At 38.5% G+C, this 24,210-nt stretch overlaps 1 protein-coding gene across 6 annotated transcripts in view; it reads left to right on the top strand.

Moving 5' to 3' along the window:
- FXR1 (FMR1 autosomal homolog 1) overlaps nucleotides 1-24,210 on the top strand; it is a 77,101-nt gene that overhangs the window by 35,104 nt on the left and 17,787 nt on the right. For all 6 annotated transcript variants that reach the window (XM_061415045.1, XM_061415017.1, XM_061415036.1 and 3 more), the window contains exons 4-10: nucleotides 9,544-9,615; nucleotides 10,043-10,191; nucleotides 10,424-10,517; nucleotides 11,191-11,307; nucleotides 12,608-12,778; nucleotides 14,240-14,318; nucleotides 17,967-18,076. In XM_061415045.1, coding sequence (XP_061271029.1) covers nucleotides 9,544-9,615; nucleotides 10,043-10,191; nucleotides 10,424-10,517; nucleotides 11,191-11,307; nucleotides 12,608-12,778; nucleotides 14,240-14,318; nucleotides 17,967-18,076 — 792 coding nt within the window. The remainder of the gene's footprint in view (nucleotides 1-9,543; nucleotides 9,616-10,042; nucleotides 10,192-10,423; nucleotides 10,518-11,190; nucleotides 11,308-12,607; nucleotides 12,779-14,239; nucleotides 14,319-17,966; nucleotides 18,077-24,210) is intronic.

Below are 24,210 nucleotides of genomic sequence, written 5' to 3'. Positions count from 1 at the left end.
AGTCTTTCTCATAATACCAAGTCAGCATTGTTAGTCCTTGTGGTTGGAAATGCTCATATGTTAAAGGATGAATGAATATATTCTTTATTACTTACATCTTTTTCTTTGGGGGAAATGATTTGTTAAAGTATCAGCCACGAATGCTAATGAGATAATACTGTTTGTTGTGTAAGTAAATAAGCACCTTAGTGTTTTCTAGATGTTAAGCTTGCTTTCCTAATGTATATTTTCTATTCATAGATTGTAATGAGATGAAATAGATGTGAACAGTAGTAAACAAATGTTTTTCATGTAGTTGTAAAATAGGTCATTATGATTAAGTATTCAAATTAATGCTTGACATCATTTAGAACTTGATAAAAACTGGTAAAAAATTCTCTATTTAGGTTTTCACATTATTTCTATTTGGTTATAACTTTGAAAGGCCTTGTTGAACATTATTAACGTGAATGAAAAGTTGATCACATTAGGATCCGGAATGGAATGCTATTTAAGTCATAATTTGGTTATGTGCTAGAATTTGGAGGCCAATAAGGGTTGACTTGGAGAGAAGGCAATGGCACCCCACTCCAGTACTGTTGCCCAGAAATCCCATGGACGGAGGAGCCTGGTAGGCTGCAGTCCATAGGGTTGCTAAGAGTCAGACACAACTGAACGACTTCACTTTCACTTTTCACTTTCATGCATTGGAGAAGGAAATGGCAACCCACTCCAGTGTTCTTGCCTGGAGAATCCCATGGACGGAGAAGCCTGATAGGCTGCAGTCCATGGTGTCGAACAGAGTCGGACACGACTGAAGTGACTTAGCAGCAGCAGCAAGGGTTGACTTCAATTAATCTGGTAGAAAGAGTACTGAACTGTATAGTATAGACTTTTGGAATTTTATTATTCCATGATATTATAACCTTCTTCACTGTGGTTACTATTGTGTTTTTAGATGTCTCATGGGCACCCCTTAGTCTAATGCTTTCTAACACTCTTTCTTAGATTTGAAGAAACTTAAAATACTGGAGAAATGAGGGCCATTGCCTTAGAGTGTGAAATGCTTCTTTGAGATAGTTTGGAGATTTAAGTGAATTGAAATCTGAAGTAAGAGAATTTCTATGAGGTGCTCTTACTCCAACAACATAGTCATAAATAAATCCAGTAATCAGCATTTTGGGCATGGTACACTGCTGCTAAATCGCTTCAGTCGTGTCCGGCTCTGTGTGACCCCACAGACAGCAGCCCATCAGGCTCCCCATCCCTGGGATTCTCCAGGCAAGAACACTGGAGTGGGTTGCCATTTCCTTCTCCAATGCATGAAAGTGAAAAGTGAAAGTGAATTTGCTCAGTCGTGTCTGACTCTTAGCGACCCCATGGACTGCAGCCTACCAGGCTCCTCCGTCCATGGAATTTTCCAGGCAAAAGTACTGAAGTGGGGTGCCATTGTACACTAGGACACGTTTTTAATGCTGAGTTTTTAAAATGAGTTTTTATTGTGTTGAGTACAGTGTTCAGTTTGTGAAGGATGTGCTTTGACTCACAGTACTAAAATGGAGGCAAATTCATAGCACCTTGATTTAGACCCCAGGAACTTAGTTTCATTTGGCTTTATGAGAGTGGCTTTGTCTTTCAGGGATACAGTTGTTATTGAAGTTTACAGAGATGAATAAAATGTAATGAGAAAGCTGCAAGGCAGTCCACAATGATTTATTCTCTTTTTTTGTAGGTAAAATTACATAGGAAGTCATTCTAGACAGTTATTCTTTGGTGAAAATAGAAATAGAACAGATGTTTTTAAGACCCATTTTTCAGCATTCAAGCTTGAGGCAGCCATCCACTATAGACCAACAAGAGAGAAAAAACATTAGTCTGTTTAGCTGAACTGCCTTTCTAAGGTAGTAGTTGGAAAGGGCACTTGTTGTTCTCAAGGTTTTCTTTTTTTTTAATTTTCATACTAGGGGAAATAGTCATAATTTACCATTTGGGTCTAATGGACCATTTAAAAAAATTTTTTGTATTTTAAAGTCATTTTACATATAAATTTACAGAAGTAAGAATAAAAGGGTGGTGAAGATCACCATTATTAGGTATTTTAATAAGCATTTAAACATAGGGTTTAAGACAGTGGGTCTTCCCTGGTGGCTGTAGTGGTAAAGAACCAGCCTGCCAATGCAGGAGAAGAGACTTGGGTTCGATCCCTGGGCCAGGAAAATCCTCTGAAGGAGGGCATGGCAACCCACTCCAGTAACATTGCCTGGAGAATCCCTTGGACAGAGGAGCCTGGCAGGCTACAGTCCATAGGGTCACAGAGTCAGATGTGACTGAAGTGTCTTAGCACACACATACCTAAAATGAGCAAAGTTTTCTGTGTATTATTTACTGCTTATCAGCTATCATGTATAAACCCAGAACATACACATCTTGTAATAAGTACTGATACCAAATTTAAAGTCTGTCTCTGTAAGTTCTAGTTTATCTTCTGTTTCATCTTACCCTGGAATTATCAGAATGCATCAATGCTTTTAGGTTAGAATGCAGTTGACACTTAAACAACATGGGTTTGATCTGCATGAGTCTGTTTAAACTCAGATTCTACAGACACTCTCCCCACCCCACACACACACCCTACACACATCCAGTCTACCCCTGCCCACCCTACCTCCAGCATCTTGTGTGATCTTAGTTCCCTGACCAGAGATTGAACTCCCTGGGTCCTTGACACTGAAAGTGTAAAGTCCTAACTCCTGGACCATCAGGGAATTCCACTCAGATTGTTTTCATATTTTCATAGAAAATACGGTAGTACTACATGATCAGTGGTTGGTTGAGTTTGCAGATGTGGAACTGTATATAGAGGGCTGGCTATGTTAACACTTGATTTTCAACCCCATAGAGGATGAATGAGCCCCTAACCCTTTTGTTGTTCAAGGGTCAGTTGTATTTTGGAATTTTTAATGGCTTCTAATTTTATTGACTAGAGCACGGGGGTCCCCAACCTCTGGGATTTAATGCCTGGTAATCTGAGGTGGAGTTGATGTAATAATAATTAAGTGCACAATAAATGTAATGCACTTGAATCATCCAAAACCTTTTCCCTTATCCCCAGTCTGTGGAAAAATTGTCTTCCACGAGACCCATCCCTGGTCCCAAAAGGTTGGGGATCACTGGACTTGAGTATTGTCATTTTTAAAAATTACTTACTTATTTTTTGGTTGTGCTCAGTCTTCATTGCTGCTTGGGCTTTTCTCTAGTTGTCGTGAGCAGGGGGCTACTCTCTAGTTGTGGTGCATGGGCTTCTCATTGCAGTGGCTTCTCGCGTGGAGCACAGGCTCCAGGCACACAGGCCTCAGCAGTTGCAGCAGGTGCGCTCAGTAGTTGAAACACACAGGCTTAGTTGCTCCATGGCGTGTGGGGGATCTTCCCAGACCAGGGGTCAAACCCTTGTCTCCTGCATTGGCAGGCAGATTCTTTACTGCTGAGCCACCAGGGAAGCCCTAGTATTGTCATCTTTGTGCTATAATTACACCAGTTCATATAACCAATTGGATTGACTAATCCATTGCATTTTGTGCATTTCTTTATCATCATTTCCTTTCTAGTCAGGATAGCAAAGTATTGAATATTTAGAATATAGGAAAAATAAGGTTCCTGACTCTAGCTTAGATTTATGTAAGGGTTCACTGGATACATATAATAACTGCGGTGAGTTTTATTCCATTCTGAAAAAAGGTGAAGTGTCTTATTTTTTTGGAAGATCTGTAAGAAGGGACTTCCCAGGTGGCGCTAGTGGTAAAAAATCTGCCTGCAATGCAGAAGACCTAGATTAATCCCTGGGTTGGGAAGATCCCCTGGAGAAGGAAATTTTCTTGCCTTCTTGAGAATTCCGTGAGAGGAGCCTGGCAGGCTACAGACCACGAAGTCATAAAGAGTTGGAGACGACTCAACTAACACTTTGACTTTCATTTTTTCCCCTGAATACATACAGTAACTGCAATGAGTTATTCTATTCTAAAGAAAGGTGAAGTTTCTTATCTTTTTGGAAGATCTGTAAGAAAGGATAGTCATGAAACAGATATATAAGAAATGCAAAAGCTAAAATTGAGTTCACTGAAGCTTTGTGGTAAATACGCTTTTTTCCTCTCATAGCTTTTCTCTAAACATGGTATACATTAAAGTTGAACATGAAATTTTGGCTTATTTATTTTTAGTTCCAGTAATTTCACCACTTCCATGGTTACTTTCATATCATCTTGATACAGGCTTCAGACTTTTCCAAAACTGTTTGCCTATCAGTAATTGTTTGCATTATTTCACAAATGGCTGTTAACATGTATTGATGGGTAAATATCTCCACCTACATGTGTAGGGGCAGCCTTACTTTAATCAATATTTTGTAGGTGTTTCTTGGTCATCTTTTCCCAGCCTTCCCTTCTGCACGTCGTTTTCCATGTATTTAAAATATATCACGCTGCTGTGTCATAAGAAACAGCTCTAATCCTCAATGGAAACTTTTCTAATCTGTTATATTTTGAAACACTTGATAATTGTAGAGTATATAAGATAGCAGGGTTTTTTTTGTTTTGTTTTGTTTTGTTTTTGAATAAGTGGTTTTGTAAGATAACTTACTCTGCTGCTGCTGCCAAGTCACTTCAGTCATGTCCGACTCTGTGCGACCCCATAGACGGCAGCCCACCAGGCTCTCCTGTCCCTGGGATTCTCCAGGCAAGAACACTGGAGTGGGTTGCCATTTCATTCTCCAATGCATGAAAGTGAAAAGTGAAAGTGAAATCGCTCAGTCGTGTCCCACTCTTCGCTACCCCATGAACGCAGCCTACCAGGCTCCTATGTCCATGGGATTTTCCTGGCAAGAATACTGGAGTGGGATGCCATTCGTAATATTTTTGTTGTTGGCTAGACCTTGGTTGGAGAAGGAAATGGCAACCCACACCAGTGTTCTTGCCTGGAGAATCCCAGGGACGGGGAGCCTGGTGGGCTGCTGTCTATGGGGTCGTGCAGAGACGTACACGACTGAAGCGACTTAGCAGCAGCGGACCTTGGTGGCTCAGATGGTAAAGAATCTGCAACGTGGGAGAGCTGGGTTGGGAAGATCCCCTGGAGGAGGGCTTGGCAACCCACTGTAGTATTCTTGGCTGGAGAATCCCCATGAAGGGAGGAGCCTGATGGGCTACAGTTCATGGGATCACAAAGAGTCAGACACAACTGAATGACTAATTATAGACTTTTAGTACATCTAAGTTCCTTAGCAAGGGATTTAAATGTGATACCTTGAAGGAATTTAAAAATAGGGTTTCAGTTCAGTTTAGTCACTCAGTCGTGTCCGACTCTTTGTGACCCCATGAACCGCAGCATGCCAGGCCTCCCTGTCCATCACCAACTCCCAGAGTCCACCCAAACCTATGTCCATTGTGTCGGTGATGCCATCCCACCATCTCATCCTCTCTCATCCCCTTCTCCTCCCACCTTCAATCTTTCCCAGCATCAGGGTCTTTTCAAATGAGTCAGCTCTCCGCATGAGGTGGCCAAAGTATTGGAGTTTCAGCTTCACCATCAGTCCTTCCATTGAACACTCAGGACTGATCTCCTTTAGGATGGCCTGGTTGGATCCCCTTGCAGTCCAAGGGACTCTCAAGAGTCTTCTCCAGCACCACAGTTCAGAAGCATCAATTCTTGGCCACTCAGCTTTCTTTATAGTTCAATTCTCACATCCATACATGACTACTGAAAAAACCATAGTCTTGACTAGATGGACCTTTGGTGGCAAAGTAATGTCTCTGTCTAGGTTGGTCATAACTTTCCTTCCAAGGAGTAAGCGTCTTGTAATTTCATGGCTACAGTCAACATCTGCAGTGATTTTGGAGCCCAGAAAAATAAACTCTCTCACTGTTTCCACTGTTAGCCCATCTATTTGCCATGAAGTGATGGAACCGGATGCCATGATCTCAGTTTTCTGAATGTTGAGTTTAAGCCAACTTTTTCACTCTCCACTTTCACTTTCATCAAGAGGCTTTTTAGTTCTTCTTCACTTTGTGCCTTAAGGGTGGTGTCATCTGCATATCTGAGGTTATTGATATTTTTCCCGGCAATCCTGATTCCAGCTTGTACTTCCTCCAGCCCAGGGTTTCTCATGAGGTACTCTGCATAGAAGTTAAAAATCAGGTTGACAATATACAGCCTGTACTTTCTAAAAACAATTCTTAATTTCAGCATTTTATCAACACTGATATCAGATTTAAAATACATCTTATTAAAGTTCTAGCTTATCCTCACTTCTGATACGTAAAGCATCAGAATGCCATGCTCAAAGATGAACCATGTTGACATAAGCTTAAAGACGTGTGCTTTACACTATGTGAAACTGTCTGTGAGAAACATTTCTTTATAATAATACTTTTATATGTTTATTAGTTCAGTTCAGTCGCTCAGTCGTGTCCGACTCTTTGCAACCCCATGAATCGCAGCACATCAGGCCTCCCTGTCCATCACCAACTCCAGAGTTCACCCAGACTCACATCCATCGAGTCAGTGATGCCATCCAGCCAATCTCATCCTCTGTCATCCCCTTCTCCTCTTGCCCCCAGTCCCTCCCAGCATCAGAGTCTTTTCCAATGAGTCAACTCTTCACATGAGGTGGCCAAAGTACTGGAGTTTCAGCTTTAGCATCATTCCTTTCAAAGAAATCCCAGGGCTGATCTCCTTCAGAATGATCTCCTTGCAGTCCAAGGGACTCTCAAGAGTCTTCTCCAACACCACAGTTCAAAAGCATCAATTCTTTGGCACTCAGCCTTCTTCACAGTCCAACTCTCACATCCATACATGACCACAAGAAAAACCACAGCCTTGACTAGATGAACCTAGAGATCAAATTGCCAGCATCTGCTGGATCATGGAAAAAGCAAGAGAGTTCCAGAAAAACATCTATTTCTGCTTTATTGACTGTGCCAAAGCCTTTGACTGTGTGGATCACAATAAACTGTGGAAAACTCTGAAAGAGATGGAAAAACCAGACCACCTGACCTGCCTCTTGAGAAATCTGTATGCAGGTCAGGAAGCAACAGTTAGAACTGGACATGGAACAACAGACTGGTTCCAAATAGGAAAAGGAGTACGTCAAGGCTGTATATTGTCACCTTCCTTATTTAACTTCTATGCATAATACATCGTGAGAAACGTTGGGCAGGAGGAAGCACAAGCTGGAATCAAGATTGCCAGGAGAAATATCAATAACCTCAGATATGCAGATGATACTACCCTTATGGCAGAAAGTGAAGAAGAACTAAAGAGCCTCTTGATGAAAGTGAAAGAAGAGAGTGACAAAGTTGGCTTAAAACTCAACATTCAGAAAACGAAGATCATGGCATCCGGTCCCACCACTTCATGGGAAATAGATAGGGAAACAGTGGAAACAGTGTCAGACTTTATTTTGGGGGGCTCCAAAATCACTGCAGATGGTGACTGCAGCCATGAAATTACAAGATGCTTACTCCTTGGAAGGAAAGTTATGACCAACCTAGATAGCATATTCAAAAGCAGAGACATTTATGTTTATTAGACACTCATAAATTTGGGGCTTCCCTGGTGGCTCAGATGGTAAAATATCTGTCTGCGATACAGGAGACCTGGGTATAATCCTTGGGTTTAGAAGATCCGCTGGAAAAGGGAATGGCTACCCACTCCAGTATTTTTGCCTGGAGAATTTGTGGACAGAGGAGCCTGTCGGACTACAGTTCATGGTGTCACAAAGAGTTGGACAAAACTGAGTGACTGACACTTTCACTAGACTAGACTTTGAAATTGAATTTGAAGTTCAATTTTCAGGGCACCAAATTGCCCACACAAGTTCAATTCTATTTTTCAGTAGTAAAATTGAAGCATATACGTTGTTATTCAGTCACCAAGTTGTGTGACCCCATGGGTTGCAGCATGCCAGTCTTCCCTGTCCCTCACCATCTCCCAGAGTTTGCTTAAAACTCATGTCCACTGAATCAGTGATGCCAGCCAGTCATCTCATTCTCTGTTGCTGCCTTCTCCTTCTGCCTTCAATTTTTCCCAGTATCAGGGTCTTTTCCATTAAGTTGGCTCTTTGCATCAGGTGGCCAAAATATTGGGACTTGAGCATCAGTCTTTCCAATGAGTATTCAGGTCTGGTTTCCTTTAAAATTGACTAGTTTGATCTCTTTGCTGTCCACGGGACTCTCAAGAACATCTTCTCCAACACCACAGTTCGAAAGTATCAGTTCTTCAGTGCTCAGCCTTTGGTCCAGCTCTCACATTCATAGATGACGACTGTAAAAACCATGGCCTTGACTAAACAGATCTTTGTCAGCAAAGTGATGTCTCTGCTTTTTTAATATGCTGTCTAGATTTGTCATAGCTTTCCTGTTGCTGCTGCTAATTCGCTTCAGTCATGTCCGACTCTGTGCAACCCCATAGACGGCAGCCCACCAGGCTGCGCCATCCCTGGGATTCTCCAGGCAAGAAAGAACACTGGAGTGGGTCGCCATTTCCTTCTCCAGTGCATGAAAGTGAAAAGGGAAAGTGAAGTCACTCAGTCGTGTCCCAACTCTTCGGGATCCCATGGACTGCAGCCTACCAGGGTCCCGTGTCCATGGGATTTTCTAGGCAGGAGTAGGTTGCCACCAGGCTCCGCCATCCCTGGGATGCTCCAGGCAAGAAAGAACACTGGATTGGGTTGCCATTGCCTTCTCCCATAGCTTTCCTACCGAGACGCAATTGTCTTGTAATTTCATGGTTGCAGTCACCATCTACAGTGATTTTAGAGCTCAAGAAGAGGAAATCTGTCACTGCTTCCACCTTTTCCCTTCTATTTGCCATGAAGCGATGGGACTGGATGCCTTGACTTAGCTTCTTTAATATTGAATTTTAAGCTGCCTTTTTCACTCTACTCTTTCACCCTCATCAAGAGGCTCTTTAGTTCCTCTTTGCTTTCTCCCACTAAATTGATATCATCTGCATATCTGAGGTTGTTGTTATTTCTCCTGGCAATCTTGATTTCAGCTTGTAACTCATCCAGCCCAGCATTTTGCATGATGTGCTCTACATATAAGTTAAACAAACAGGGTGACAATAAACAGCCTTGTTGTACTCCTTTCCCAATTTTGAACCAGTCAGTTCCATAGAAGGTTCTACCTGTTGCTTCTTGACCTACATACAGGTTTCTCAGGAGACAGATAAGATTGTGTGGTATTCCCATCTCTTTAAGCGTTTTCCACAATTTGTTATGATCCACACAGTCAAAGGCTTTAGCATAGTCAATGAAACAGAGGTAGATGTTTTTCTGGAATTCTCTTGCTGCTTCTGTGATCCAGTGAATATTGGCAATTTGATCTCTGATTCCTCTGCCTTATGCATATATAGTTCTTATTACATTACACTTATGTAGCAGTTTCATCTTTTTCACAGTAACATTTTTTGATTCTTGAATTTAACATAATTTTGCACTTATAAAAAGTCATTATTTACAGTGTTAATCTTTTGGGATAAATGAATAAGGGCACTTTTTTTAAATTTTCCTGTCAGGTATATTCAAGAGCAAATGATCAAGAACCATGTGGATGGTGGTTGGCTAAAGTTCGAATGATGAAAGGAGAAGTAAGTTATGTTAAAACTTGCTTTGTGATTAATTTTCAAGGAAATATGTTGACTCCTGGTTTCTGTAACTGTTACTCCAACTCTTAGTTTTGTTGTTAAAAAGCCTGTTTCAGAAATAATCATGTATTTCAAAAATTCATCAGATCATTAATTTCTGTTTGTGTTCTGGATTTGCAAACACCAAAGCTGCTCTCCAGAGGTATCTCCAGAGGTATTTTGCAAGCATGTGAGGACCACCAGAGTTCTTGCTTGTAAGAACCTCTAATCTAGTTTAGGCAAATCAGGTTGATGTAACTAAGCTGTGCTTAGTACGTGTGCCACAAGGGGGAGGGTCTACTGCTTAATCCAAGCAAAGTAATTAGAACTTCATTTAAAGCTCATTATTTTTGTTCGGATGGGATTTTTAAAGTGTTTTGTTGTCTTTTAGTTTTATGTCATTGAATATGCTGCTTGTGATGCCACTTACAATGAAATAGTCACATTTGAACGACTTCGGCCTGTCAATCAAAATAAAACTGTCAAAAAAAATACCTTCTTTAAATGCACAGTGGATGTTCCTGAGGATTTGAGAGAGGCGTGAGTAATTTTGTTTACTGTTGAATTGCTTTGTGAATTAAGGGGATTTTTCAGTGCTACAAAAATCTTTTTTTACCCCAAACACCCGATTAAAACTTTGATAGAAAATGTTTTTAACAGACAAAAGTTTTCAGTGGGTGGTGTCAGTATGAAATACAAGACTTTTCATTATAATTGCCCTCTAAATTTAACCTGTTGTTTAGGTCTTACACGTGAATTACTCTCTCCTTAGGTGTGCTAATGAAAATGCACATAAAGATTTTAAGAAAGCCGTAGGAGCATGCAGAATTTTTTACCATCCAGAAACAACACAGCTAATGATACTGGTAAGATAACTCCATATTTTAAGGTATAGCATGAATATTGTGAATCTGCCTACAATGCAGGAGACCCAGCATTGGGTGGGGAAGATCCACTGGTGAAGGGAATGGCAACCGACTCCAGTATTCTTGCCTGGAGAAACCCACTCCAGTATTCTTGCCTGGAGAATTCCACGGACAGAGGCTCCTGGCAGGCTGCAGTCTATGGGGTTTGCAAAGAGTCAGACAGGACTGAGTGACTAACACTTTTCACTTTATTAAACTGTACATTGTACATATTTTATAATTAAATATTTCAAAGATAAAAGATAACTTGTTTTATGGTGACTTTATTAGAATACAATGTGGAATAAAAAAAATTTTGCAGTTATAAATTTGTTAATTTGTAAATCTTTCCTGGAGAAAGGAGGAAAAATCTGAATACAGCATTCTTTACATCATAAAATTCTTAACATATGGGATCTGGGATTCTATATCCCTCCTCCCCCCATTATAATTTGAAGAGCAGATCTAAGTAATATGGAAATTAAGAAAGCAAGTAAGATTACTTGTGGGAAGCAGTGCATGTTAGGTGAGGAGAATACAGTAGATGAAAATCAAGGGAGGCTTTATTTGGAAGGTTGTGTTTGTATTAAAAAAAGGGTTTAAGTTTTTGAATGAGTAACTTATTTGTTTATAGTCTGCCAGTGAAGCAACTGTGAAGAGAGTAAATATTTTGAGTGACATGCATTTGCGAAGTATTCGTACAAAATTGATGCTTATGTCCCGAAATGAAGAGGCCACTAAGCATTTAGAAGTAAGTGGGTTCACATGTAAAAGATTTTTTGTGCTTCTCATTTAGTTTCCTGAGTATATTATTCAAGTTCTATGGCTGAAACTATATGACTATTAGGTAAGGCAACTTGGGAACTGTTTTGTGGCTAATAACTGAAATTATTGTGTCCTTAGAGTTACTTTTCTCTATTACTTTTATCAGACATAGCCTTTTAGCTGCTAAATACCTGAATGGTGCCAAAGAGCTTAAAAACTCGCTAGGGATTTCCAGCAGAACTTTATTGCTAGTTCTTTACTCTGTTTTTTTTTATTGTCCTGTGAGCTATCAGTCAATGCACTTTCTCAGTAACTAGTTCATTAGTATAACAACTCTTGGGTAAGAAGAGAGGAGGTCACATGGGTTGTAGTTTTAAAAAAGAGCCTGTCATTGCTTCTCTCTGTTCTGTCCTGAGGTACTCCTGTTTTCTTTTATTTTTCACTGCCACATTAGGTGATTTGTTGCCCCTACTCCCTCCCATACATACGTGTGCTCCCACACACAGTCTTAGGGAAATTGAGGTTTGTTTACCTTTATAACAAGTACATGAGTGCCCTTAACTAATTTCAAACTTCCAAACAAGTGATACATGAATAAGTTTTGAGATAGGAAATCATTTGAGTTGGAGAGCTCCCTGTGTGAGTAGTTCTGGAAAATTGTTTTAGAATTACTGTTTTCTGTGACCATCATTAAATAGAATGATCAGACTTCCCCCCTTTCACTACATGACCAAGTGAACTACCTTTTTTCTTTTTTCCCTTTTCTTTTTTCTTTTTTTTAATTGTAGTAGAATAAACATAACATTTACCATCCTGACCATTTCTAAGTGTGCATTTCATAGTATTGAGCAATATATTCACACTGTTGATCAATCAATCTTCAGAACATTTTCATCTTTGAATCTGTGTGTCCATTTAAACGACTTCCTATTTCCCTTTCCCCCAGTTCCAGGCCATCACCATTCTACTTTGTTTTTTACAAATTTGACTACTTTAGATAACCTTTTTGTAAGTGGAATCATATGGTATTTATCTTTTTGTGACTGGCTTATTTCACTAAGCATAATGTTCTCAATGTTTGTCCATGTTGTAGCATGTATCAGAATTTCCTTTTTAGGGCTGAATAATTCTGATTGTATGCATATATCACATTTTGTTTATCCATTCATCATTCAGTGGACCTTTGGGTTGCTTCCTCCTCTTGACTATTGTAAATAATGCTATGAACATGGGTGTATAAATTTTTTTTTTTATCTTTTATAATACTAATTTGCCTCTTTTACTAGTGCACAAAGCAACTTGCAGCAGCTTTTCATGAGGAATTTGTTGTGAGAGAAGATTTGATGGGCCTGGCGATAGGAACACATGGTAGTAACATACAGCAAGCTAGAAAGGTTCCTGGAGTTACAGCTATTGAGCTAGATGAAGATACTGGAACATTTAGAATCTACGGAGAGGTATGCTGCTTGTCCCCCACCTTGGGTAATTTTACTATAGCATATTAACGGTTGTCTGGAATTTTAGTTTCTGGGTGGAATAGTTTAAAATTGCAAGTCTAGTATCATTACATGTAGGTTGATTAAAGATACTGTATTAGTATATATATTATAATATGCTAATATATATAATTACAGGGCCTTGAAAGATTATTGGATATTTAATGTGTACTGTTTTCCAAAGTTCCTTAATCAACTGCTTCTGAATTTCTCAGCTTTATGTGCATTACAAATAATTTATTCAAGTATTTTTTGAGTGTTTATTATGTCAGGTACTGGCAGCTGTAAATAGTAAATAATACCTTTTGTAGACCTTGAATTTTAAATATTTTGTCACTGGTTAATTGTGACAGTTGTGTGGGCATGAACATAATCTGAAAAATAAAACAAGCTTTCCTTCATTAAGACCATCCTTCACATTAGAGTAAAATAGATGAGTTTTTGGGTGTGATAATTTTAAGTCTCGACTTTTCATTTAAGTCATATAGTGAATGTGACTGGAGGTCTGATTTTTACTTTTGAAACCTTTAGAAGTAGGCAATATACCAAAGTGATTAAGATGAAAGGCTTTAAGAGCCATATTACTGGAATTGGAATTTTGTCTCTACCACTTTGAGAAGACTTGGAGAAAGTTAGGCAGTTCCCCTGCATAGTTTTCCACATTGTAAAATGAAAATAACAGTGCTTACCATAACAGTTTATGAAGATTGAATATGGAGTTTAAATTTTTGCTATGTATGATGTATTGAGCACACAACATACTTGCTTTATGGTTATTAAAGGACAAACATTAAAAGTGGAAGTTAATTGTTACTGAGAACTATAAATTCCTTTTACAGAACACAACCTGACCTTCCCCCCCGTCTTCTAGTTTTTTTAAATTTTAACTGTTAGAGCTTAGGAATTTTAATGATCATATTAGTAGGTAATTTTTAAAATGCATCCCTACAAAAACAGCCTTTTAAATCGTTTCTTACATTGAGAAGGAGAAAACAATGCAGACAGCACATACAGTATAAACAGTTCTTTTTTTTTTTTTAATTCACCTGGAGAAACCAGCATAGAAGTGTGGGCCAGATGTATTTAGGATGGGGTTAAAATTTCGCTATCATAAGTAAGTTAAACTCTCTCAGTTTTCTCAGGAGCTTAATGTTTAGACAGTTTTAGATGTCTTAGGGACTGTAAAGATGTCTAACATTTTGATTGTAAAAGCCTTTTTGCCCTAGCTCTTTAATGATTACTCTTTTTTTTGGAAAAGTACTTTATGAATACTTGACTTGAAATAGCACTTTGGTCGTCTAAGCAGAATCTTGTACTGGAGCATGACAGTTCAGTTTCTTTTTTCTTTCTTGTATTTTTGTTGTGGATTGTGGGTTTCTTCAAGATTGAATTTCATGTTTGTTCCCCCACCCTACTCCGCAGAGTGCTGATGCTGTAAAAAAGGCTAGAGGTTTCTTGGAATTTGTGGAGGATTTTATTCAGGTTCCTAGGAATCTTGTTGGTAAGTACTTCTACTAAATGTTAAGTTAAATGTTATTTAATTACATATGATGACTTAATTAAAAATTAGCCTTTCCTGATAACATTTACCTTCTAAGTTATGTGGAATTTTTTTTTTTTTAATAACAGTTTGGCATTACAGTTTTTCTTAAGCTTTTTCATCCCCTTCGCTTCTTTCTTAATATTTTCATTTGCTTGGTGTCTTTTTATCTTTCATACATCCATCAAAATTGTAGTACTTTTTTGAGAAGGTATTTGTGGTAATTGTTTTCTTTTGTTTGGTGCAGAAGAAAAAGTTTGAGTGGACTAACAATAGGGTAATAAACTTCTACACAGTAGGGTTTGAGAAGTGATAGTTGTTGCAAAAACCTCGAATAAGGATAAGAAGTCATAAGAAGTCGTGGGCAGAAGAGAAGGATGGTGATGATATTAGGGGAGGTTTCACTATTAAGTTTTTGACACTTTTGATGAAAACTGCTGTGCCCGTGGGTTCTGAGTTAAGTGACAACAGGTTTTGCTTTTGAAGCTGCAGTTAATGAGCATTATAACTTAAGAGATCAGTTGTTTAATAGCTTTGTTAATAATATTCTCTATATCTGTGTGATCTATCCTTTAAGATGCAGTCTGAAACAGAGAAATCTTGGTCACATGTTAAATTATACTTAGTGATTCTATATTTAATATAAGCATCAACACAAAGTAATGACATTTTCTAGGGGGATGATTTTTTTATGACTTTTGGTCATGTGTTGAGTCTCCTTAGTTTTTTGACTATAATGAAATTGAGCCCCTTGGGCTCCATTTATATATAAGTACACCTTGTCTACCTTTAGGAAAAGATTCTATATACATTTTACTTGTCAGAGTCTGAAACATTAATAGGTGAAAATTAAAAAACAACAGCACACTTGTGCTATTAAAAATGTTTGTTTTGGCCAATAACAAGTAGTGTATTTGCGATAATAGCGTACACTACAAGAATTTGGACAGTCTGTTGGTATTCAACTATAGAAAAAGCTTTTCACTTCTGCCTAAACATTTGGATGTCTATGATATACTACTAATTTAGCTCCACTTGTTAACATGTATTGTTAGCAGTCACTGTGTACTGAGTGGCTGGAGATGATGAGTTAAGAGGTTAAAATTAAATATAAGTCTTATGAATTTTATATAATTTAAATAAATGGTAAGATACAAAATGTTACCAAATACTCATTTCTGTCAAGGGAAATCCTTTGGCAAGAACGATGCTTTTGAAAATGATCCCCTTGATTGTTTATATAATGCTCCCATTATTGACAGCTATCAGTACTAACATTTTGGTTGCTGCTTTCACAGAACATAATTTAACTTAGATTTCTTCACTTGTAAAAATCATTTGGAGGTGAGTGTGTCCAAGGGAGTCATGGTTCTTTCCAATCCAACAATTCTGTAGAAGATAGCATTGGTCTTACAGAGTTTGTGGTAGTGTTAACCTTAAATAAAAATTTCTCATATTTGAGAAACAGGAAATTGGATATATTTATAGTTCTCAGATTCTTCTCTTTGTTTATCTGTTCAGTGATGTGAGAATCTAACATGTCTCTTGTTTTCCTCTACCCTGGCTTGTTTGGCTTTATTTGGGTTATTTGTTTACTATTTAGAAAATAAATATTAGCAGCAACTGTTATACATTGGTTAAATACTCAGAAGTAGTATAAAGACCTGAGTTGAGTGCTGTCTATTTATAGTAGCACTACATCTTTCTCTAAAATGTTTTCTGGGTGAAGCAGTCTTTTGAAAAATAGTACATTCTTAGTCAAAGTGAAAGAGAAAAAGAGGACTGAGAAGTAAAAGGAAATGAGGACTACTTGGTGGGTAAGTTTCAGAGAGAATTCTCACATATATTCAGGTTCCAAGAGTTCTAGACTTGTTGACCATTCCCACCCCTCCCAAATCAAAAGTATTATTATGTGAACATTGATTTGAAAATGAATTGAAACTTCAGCTCCTGGAAGCCTTCCTTAATCACTTCTCTACTCTGTCCCTTCAGCATTTATGCTCAGTGCTCAAATTATACCACAGGTCTGCTTCAGTTTGTCAATATGCTTTGGAATTTAAACTGTGGAAATGATCAGTTAAAATATTGACGGTCTCTGGTGGGACTAAATAAAACTTGCAGGTAGGTCCTTGCCACAGACCCCAGAAGGGTGATGGATATTCACTCACCACTGGTATAGTTCACAAGAAGTAAGGGGCAGAGATTTTGGGGAGGGGGTATGATGTAACAATCTGATTTTTGTTTTTTTCGAAAAGATATTTGCTTATTTTTAGCAGGGTCAAGGATGGAGTTGCTGCTTGAGCTTCACTGTGTTAACATGAAGGTTGCTTTTATATGCTGCTGCTAGGGCTGCTCTGAGAAGACATGCAACATGTGAATTCCCTGTCCTACTCTATTTTGTTTTTTCTCTTGTTCAGTCGCTGCTGCTTTAAATTTAGGGTTATTGGGCAAGGAGGTTTGAAAATCCTATAATAGCGTCTGTTGTATTGACTGGCTTACTGTTGCCATTATTCCCTTGTTTGTCGCCCTCCCCCCTTATTTATTCTTTATTGGAAGCTGTTCTGTCAAGCATACAGTAGGAGGAACTTACATTATAACCTGTTTCAGCCAAAATTAATTTATTGTGCAAATAGATTGCTGGTATAGTGTAACATTTTAACTGAGGATTTGAACTTAATAACAAGTAAGATGTTACTGTTAACTTAGTATACATCTATTTATAGTAATGGTTACTGGAACATTTACTTCTGTTACCAAGTAACACTACCCAGTATTGCTTTGTTATTTTATGGGTGTATATTAGCTTTATAAAAAGTGAGTTCCCTAGGTGAAGAGCATCTTCATATCCTCCTTTTAGTTTCTCTAATTGTCAGATACTCTGTTATTTGACAGACTTAACAAGTTAAGTGTGGAGAAGGTAAATAATTTGAATTCTATGTCATTTCACAGTATTTCATATCTAGGAAGAAGACAGCAACCCATATATATTTTGTATGTAGTTGTATAGTTCTAAAGTACTTTAAACACTTATAGGTGTAAAATGTAATACTTGTTAAAGGTAAATATTTTATTTCAGTGAAGAGAATATTCATTTAAAAAGAATCTTCAAGTCACAGTTGTCTTTTAAGTAGGACCTTGAAAATAAAAGCCAGGTTGATGACATTGTTAGTTGTTTTAATAATAATATATGTAATATGTCATAAATGTAAACAAATTGATGTAATTAATGCCAAAATAAAAGTTTTCTTTTTGCCTTTATTTCTATAATTCAAGCTTTTGGAATAAATGGGTTGGACTTGATATTTTAAAAATATAAAAATGGTATAGAACATATTAAAAAATAGTTGGACTTTGAAAATATGTTACATGTGAGTAGAGTTATTGATCTCAGTTAATAGTAGCAACCTTAGCCATACTGAAGAGAAGGAGGTTTCATACCAAAGATATGTTTCTCAATTGTCGTTAGGGTGAGTTAATTGAGAATAAAAAGATGCAGTTTTGCTTGGTTTTTATAATTTGATAGCAAGTCATAAATTATTTGGGCTGATGTTGAAATGATAGCAGTGTTGGTTTTTAATTTATTATTATATATGTTTTCTCTTATTAAAGGAAAAGTAATTGGGAAAAATGGCAAAGTTATTCAAGAAATAGTAGACAAATCTGGTGTGGTTCGGGTGAGAATTGAAGGAGACAATGAAAATAAACTACCTAGAGAAGATGTAAGTATTTAAAACATAATTTGCCTGTGTCCACCCCCCCCCCCATTCTTTTATATTTTGAAAATTGTTTTAAGAAAGTTACATCCAGTGAACTACTCTGCCTCTGCAGTGAAATTTTTTTTTTAAAGGTCTGTTTCTCAGTGCTTCAGTAAAAAGGCCAATTTTTGATTTAAAAAAGACTCTAGTTTGATAATCTTATCAGTTCTTTTTTTTTCTTTTTTCTTTTTTTTTGTACTTAGAGTATAAAGAATTTGGTACTCTAAACAAAACAGTTGGCTGTAAAGGAATTCTTAATAAAGGTTTTTTGACTTTTTTTTTTGGTAAGCTCTGACCATTTCTTAAATGAAATCTTTAAGCTTTAACATTGCTGGTCATTCTGATGCCTTTGGAGAAGGAAATGGCAACCCCCTTCAGTATTCTTGCTTAGAGACTCCCATGGACAGAGGAGCCTGGTGGGCTGCTGTCCATAGGGTCACACAGAGTCGGACACAACTGAAGTGACTTAGCATGAGTGCATGCATTGGAGAAGGAACTGGGAACCCACTCCAGTAGTCTTGCCTGGAGAATCCCAGGGACAGAGGATCCGGGTGGGCTGCTGTCTATGGGGTCATACAGAGTTGGACACAACTGAAGTGGCTTAGCAGCAGCAGCTGATGCCAACTTTCTGAAATTTGTTTTCAGTCTTTTTGCTACATGTTAATGTCTTGTCCACTGTGCTTTTTTTTTTTTTTTTAAACTTCTTATCCACCACTTTAAGCATCACTAACCTTTGTGGCTGTAGTGGTCAACTCTATATAGTTATATGTCTGAATATAAGGCAAAGACTTCCCCCTCTCCCACCCCCAAAATTATCTCCCAGAAAACAGTACATTCACAACTTCTTCAGTTTTGCACAGTGGGTAACTGGGGAGTTTGTTTGCTATTGGACAAAGTAAGTTTTTTTTTTTTTTTTTTAAAGAGGCACATGGAGGAAACTGAAGACATTTGCTAAGATAAACAGCCTCACACCATATACTGGATGTTGTAAAGGTCCCAGTGAAAGACAACATTTCCTTGATTCTTTTAGAATCAAGAATGTGGTGATAAAAACGAATGAGGAAAAACAAATGACTGTTTTGCAAATGAGTACTTGTAGATTGATTACATCCTGCTGCTGCTGCTAAGTCGCTTCAGTCATGTCTGACTCTGTGGGACCCCATAGACAGCAGCCCACTAGGCTTCCCCGTCCCTGGGATTCTCCAGGCAAGAACACTGGAGTGGGTTGCCATTTCCTTCTCCAATGCATGAAAGTGAAAAGTGAAAGTGAAGTCGCTCAGTCGTGTCCGACTCCAGCGACCCCGTGGACTGTAGCCCACCAGGCTTCCCCGTTCCTGGGATTGTCCTGGAGTAGGTTGCCATTTCGTTCTCCAGTGCGTGAAAGTGAAAAGTGAAAGTGAAGTTGCTCAGTCGTGTCCGACTCTAGCGACCCCATGGACTACAGCCTACCAGGCTCCTCCATCCATGGGATTTTCTAGGCAAAAGTACTGGAGTGGGGTGCCATTGCCTTCGTGATTACATCCTACACAGCTTTAAAAATTGATGTAAACCTTAAGTAATTTTAACTTCGTATTAAGCAAACACCATACCCACCTGGAGGGTTGGTGACGACCCCATTAAAATCAAGGGTGTCATACTATTGACACCATCTCTGTTGATATATTTAACGTGTAAAATAATGGTGACCCATTTGGCATACAAGGCTTCCCTGGTGATTCAGTCGTAAAGAACCTGCCTGCCAGTGCAGGATATGCAGGTTTGATTCCTGGGTTGGGAAAAGCCCCAGAGGAGGAAATGACAAACAATTCCAGTAGTTTTGCCTGGGAAATCCTAATGGACAGAGGAGCCCGGTGGACTACAGCCCATGGGGTTGCAGAACAGTTGGACATGACTTAACAACTAAACAACAATAACAGTTTGGCTTATAAGTCCTAGATAAAATTGGTCTGAATATTAAGGTGTTTACTGAGCAAGGTCATTAAATGACTCAATTATAAATATCTTAGCTTGGTAGTAATATCTAGTCTTCCCTTAGCTTGACTTATTCCTAGCTGCTTTCCAGTATTTACCACCTTGTTGCAAGCTGATTCTTTCAGGATGTCCTTCATAAATTAGTACACTTTACTTTGTAGTTTTGGTCATTTTTACCTCCCATTTCTGTGCCAGAATTAAGAAATTTAAATGCTAAAAGACACCAAGTAGATTATGTAAATTATCAAACAGACTGGGATTAAAAAAGAGGAAGGGGAGGGCACACTGTGCCTTTCTATAAAAGAAACCAATGCTGCTCAGTTTTAATCTGGTCGCTGTGTAGGTATGCATGTATTGTTTTGCTGTATCTTTTAATATTTTAAAGAAAAGTCAAAAGCCTAAATAAACAGAACATTTTAATTTTCAAAGCATTGAACGTGAAAATAAATCTCAAAGTTGATAGAGCTTATGTGGGGTCAGTTCGACTAGTTGCGTCTGACTCTTTGCGACCCCATGGACTGCAGCATGCCAGGCTTCCCTGTCCATCCATCACCAACTCCCAGAGCTTGCTCAGACTCATGTCCACTGAGTTGGTGATGCCATCCAACCATCTCATCTTCTGTTCCTCCCCTTCTCCTGCCTTCAGTCTTTCCCAGCATCAGCATATTTTCCGATGAGTCAGTTCTTCGCATCAGGTGGCCAAAGTATTGGAGTTTTACATTCAGCATCAATCCTTTCAATGAATATTCAGGTCTGATTTCCTTCAGGATGGACTGATTGGATCTCCTTGCAGTCTAAGGGACTGTCAAGAGTCTTCTCCAACACCACATTTTAAAAGCATCAATTCTTCAGTGCCAGTTTTCTTTATAGTCCAACTCTCAGATCCATACATGACTACTGGAAAAACCATAGCTTTGACAAGACGGACCTTTGTTGACAAAGTAATGTCTCTGCTTTTTAATATGCTGTCTAGGTTGGTCATAGCTTTTCTTCCAAGGAGCAAGCATCTTTCAATTTCATGGCTGCAGTCACCATCTGCATTGATTTTGCAGCCCAAGAAATAAAATCTCTTGCTGTTAAAATCGTTTCCCCATCTATTTGCCATGAAGTGATGGGACCAGATGCCATGATTTTAGTTTTTTGAATATTGAGTTTTAAGCCAGCTTTTTCACTCTCGTCTTTCACTTTCATCAGGAGGCTCTTCACTTTCTGAAAGTTCCTCTTCACTTTCTGCCGTAAGAGTGGTGTTATCTGCATATATGAGGTTATTGATACTTCTCCTGGCAATCTTGATTCCAGCTTATACTTCATCCAGCCCGGCATTTCACACGATGTATTCTGCATATAAGTTAAATAAGCAGGGTGACAGTACACAGCCTTGACGTATTCCTTTACCAATTTTGAACCAGTCCATTGTTCCATGTCTGGTTCTAACTTGCTTTTTGACCTGCATACAGATTTATCAGGAGGCAGGTCAGGTGGCCTGGTATTCCCATCTCTTGAAGAATTTTCCACAGTTTATTGTGACCCACACAGTCAAAGGCTTTAGAGTAGTCAGTGAAGCAGTAGATGTTTTTCTGGAATTCTCTTGCTTTTTTTAGTGACCCAATAGATGTTGGCAATTTGATCTCTGGTTCTTCTGCCTTTTTCTAAATCCAGTTTGAACATCTATTTGGTAGTTCTTGGTTTCACGTACTGTTTAAGCCTTGCTTGGAGGATTTCGAGCATTACTTTGCTAATGTGTTCAGTTCAGTTCAGTCGCTCAGTCGTGTCCGACTCTTTGCGACCCCATGAATCGCAGCACACCAGGCCTCTCTGTCCATCACCAACTCCTGGAGTTCACCCAGACTCACGTCCATCGAGTCAGTGATGCCATCCAGCCATCTCATCCTCTGTCGTCCCCTTCTCCTCCTGCCCCCAATCCCTCCCAGCATCAGAGTCTTTTCCAATGAGTCAACTCTTCACATGAGGTGGCCAAAGTACTGGAGTTTCAGCTTTAGCATCATTCCTTCTAAAGAAATCCCAGGGCTGGTCTCCTTCAGAATGGACTGGTTGGATCTCCTTGCAGTCCAAGGGACTCTCAAGAGTCTTCTCCAACACCAGAGTTCAAAAGCATCAATTCTTCGGCACTCAGCCTTCTTCACAGTCCAGCTCACATCCATACATGATCATAGGAAAAACCATAGCCTTGACTAGACAGACCTTTGTTGGCAAAGTAATGTCTCTGCTTTTGAATGTGCTATCTATCTAGGTTGGTCATAACTTTCCTTCCAAGGAGTAAGCGTCTTGTAATTTCATGGCTGCAGTCACCATCTGCAGTGATTTTGGAGCCCAGAAAAATAAAGTCTGACACTGTTTCCCCATCTATTTCCCATGAAGTGATGGGACTGGATGCCATGATGTTTGTTTTCTGAATGTTGAGCTTTAAGCCAACTTTTTCACTCTCCACTTTCACTTTCATCAAGAGGCTTTTTAGTTCCTCTTCACTTTCTGCCATAAGGGTGGTGTCATCTGCATATCTGAGGTTATTGATATTTCTCCTGGCAATCTTGATTCCAGCTTGTGCTTCTTCCAGCCCAGCGTTTCTCATGATGTACTCTGCATATAAGTTAAATAAGCAGGGTGACAATATACAGCCTTGACATACTCCTTTTCCTATTTGGAACCAGTCTGTTGTTCCATGTCCAGTTCTAACTGTTGCTTCCTGACCTGTATATAGGTTTCTCAAGAGGCTGGTCAGGTGGTCTGGTATTCCCATCTTTTTCAGAATTTTCCACAGTTTATTGTGATCCACACAGTCAAAGGCTTTGGCATAGTCAATAAAGCAGAAATAGATGTTTTTCTGGAACTCTCTTGCTTTTTCAATGATCCAGCGCATGCTGGCAATTTGATCTCTGGTTCCTCTGCCTTTCGTATTGTGCGATAGTTTGAACATTCTTTGGCATTGCCTTTCTTTGGGATAGAAATGAGAATTGACATTTGCCAGTCCTGTGGCCACTGCTGAGTTTTCCAAATTTTGCTGGCATATTTAACAGCATCATCTTTTAGGATTTGAAATAGCTCAGCTGGAATTCCATCACCTCCACAAATACTTTACAGTGAAATTATTACAGGAGCGTTTGATATCTTTTCTGAGATTGTGATTCTTTTTACCTTTTTCTTTAACATAGATTATGGCAGTTAACAAGTGGATATTATTTGGAATTAAGTAACTGGATACGAAATGTGTTGGGTTAATTGCTGATTTTATGACTTTGAGCACATTTTTTTCTCAACTGTAGAATTGGGATATTTCTTTAAAATGACTGTAAGTAATATAGTCCCAGAATTACATTATGAATTAAAACTTTCTAGCTCTTTTTTTTCCCCTCCTATCTTTTGTTCACTTTGCATCCTGTGTTTTCTGCATATGAATTCTTGAAGATAGCTCAAGGCTTTCTCACTTCCTAAGCTTAAGGTAGAGTCCCTTGTTCATACCTTCCTAGTTGGAATTACTTCTTCTAGAGTCCCTGCAGCTTTCAGCTCCATGATAGCTGTACTCTGTACTGTAGCTTTAGCACCTGCCCTAGTGCCTTTCTTCTTTTTAATTTCCCATACTAAAATTCACTAATTAAATTTTTTAAAAATTATTTTGAAAATAAGTCACATAGTGGTTTCCTATATAGAATAAAAAGTTAAGCCACACTTATTTCTGTATTTAGAACCCAAAGTTCTTAAGCCAGGTTATTTAAATAACTGTTAGGAATGATTCTATAAAATCAAGAAAGTGAAGGACATTGAAAGTGATTGGGTGAGTTTCCTTAGACTGTTCATTTTCTTTAGCTAGTAGGAAGCTGAAAGTTTATTTCTTTAAAGAAAAAAAAAAAAACATATCATTTAGGTATCTTACTTCCCTTCCTTCTCACTTTTTAAAACCACCTTTTGAAATTCAACTAAGTAAAACAGGTCAGGGTTAATCCTTTCATTTGGTTTAATAACTTAAGGTGACTATTTGCCCATATCAGTAATTTCTTTATTTTACACTGTGAAAGTTTGTACATGATACTTCTGTTAATGGTCACGAAGTACTTCCAACCTACAGATGTTGAAAGTTTTGCTATATGAGCATATATTACAGGGATAACCTG

Source organism: Bos javanicus, chromosome 1 (assembly GCF_032452875.1).
Source record: "Bos javanicus breed banteng chromosome 1, ARS-OSU_banteng_1.0, whole genome shotgun sequence".
In the NCBI taxonomy this organism is placed as follows: Eukaryota; Metazoa; Chordata; class Mammalia; order Artiodactyla; family Bovidae; genus Bos; species Bos javanicus.
Note: the sequence above shows the minus strand (reverse complement) of the source record. Positions and strands in the feature narration are given on the sequence as shown.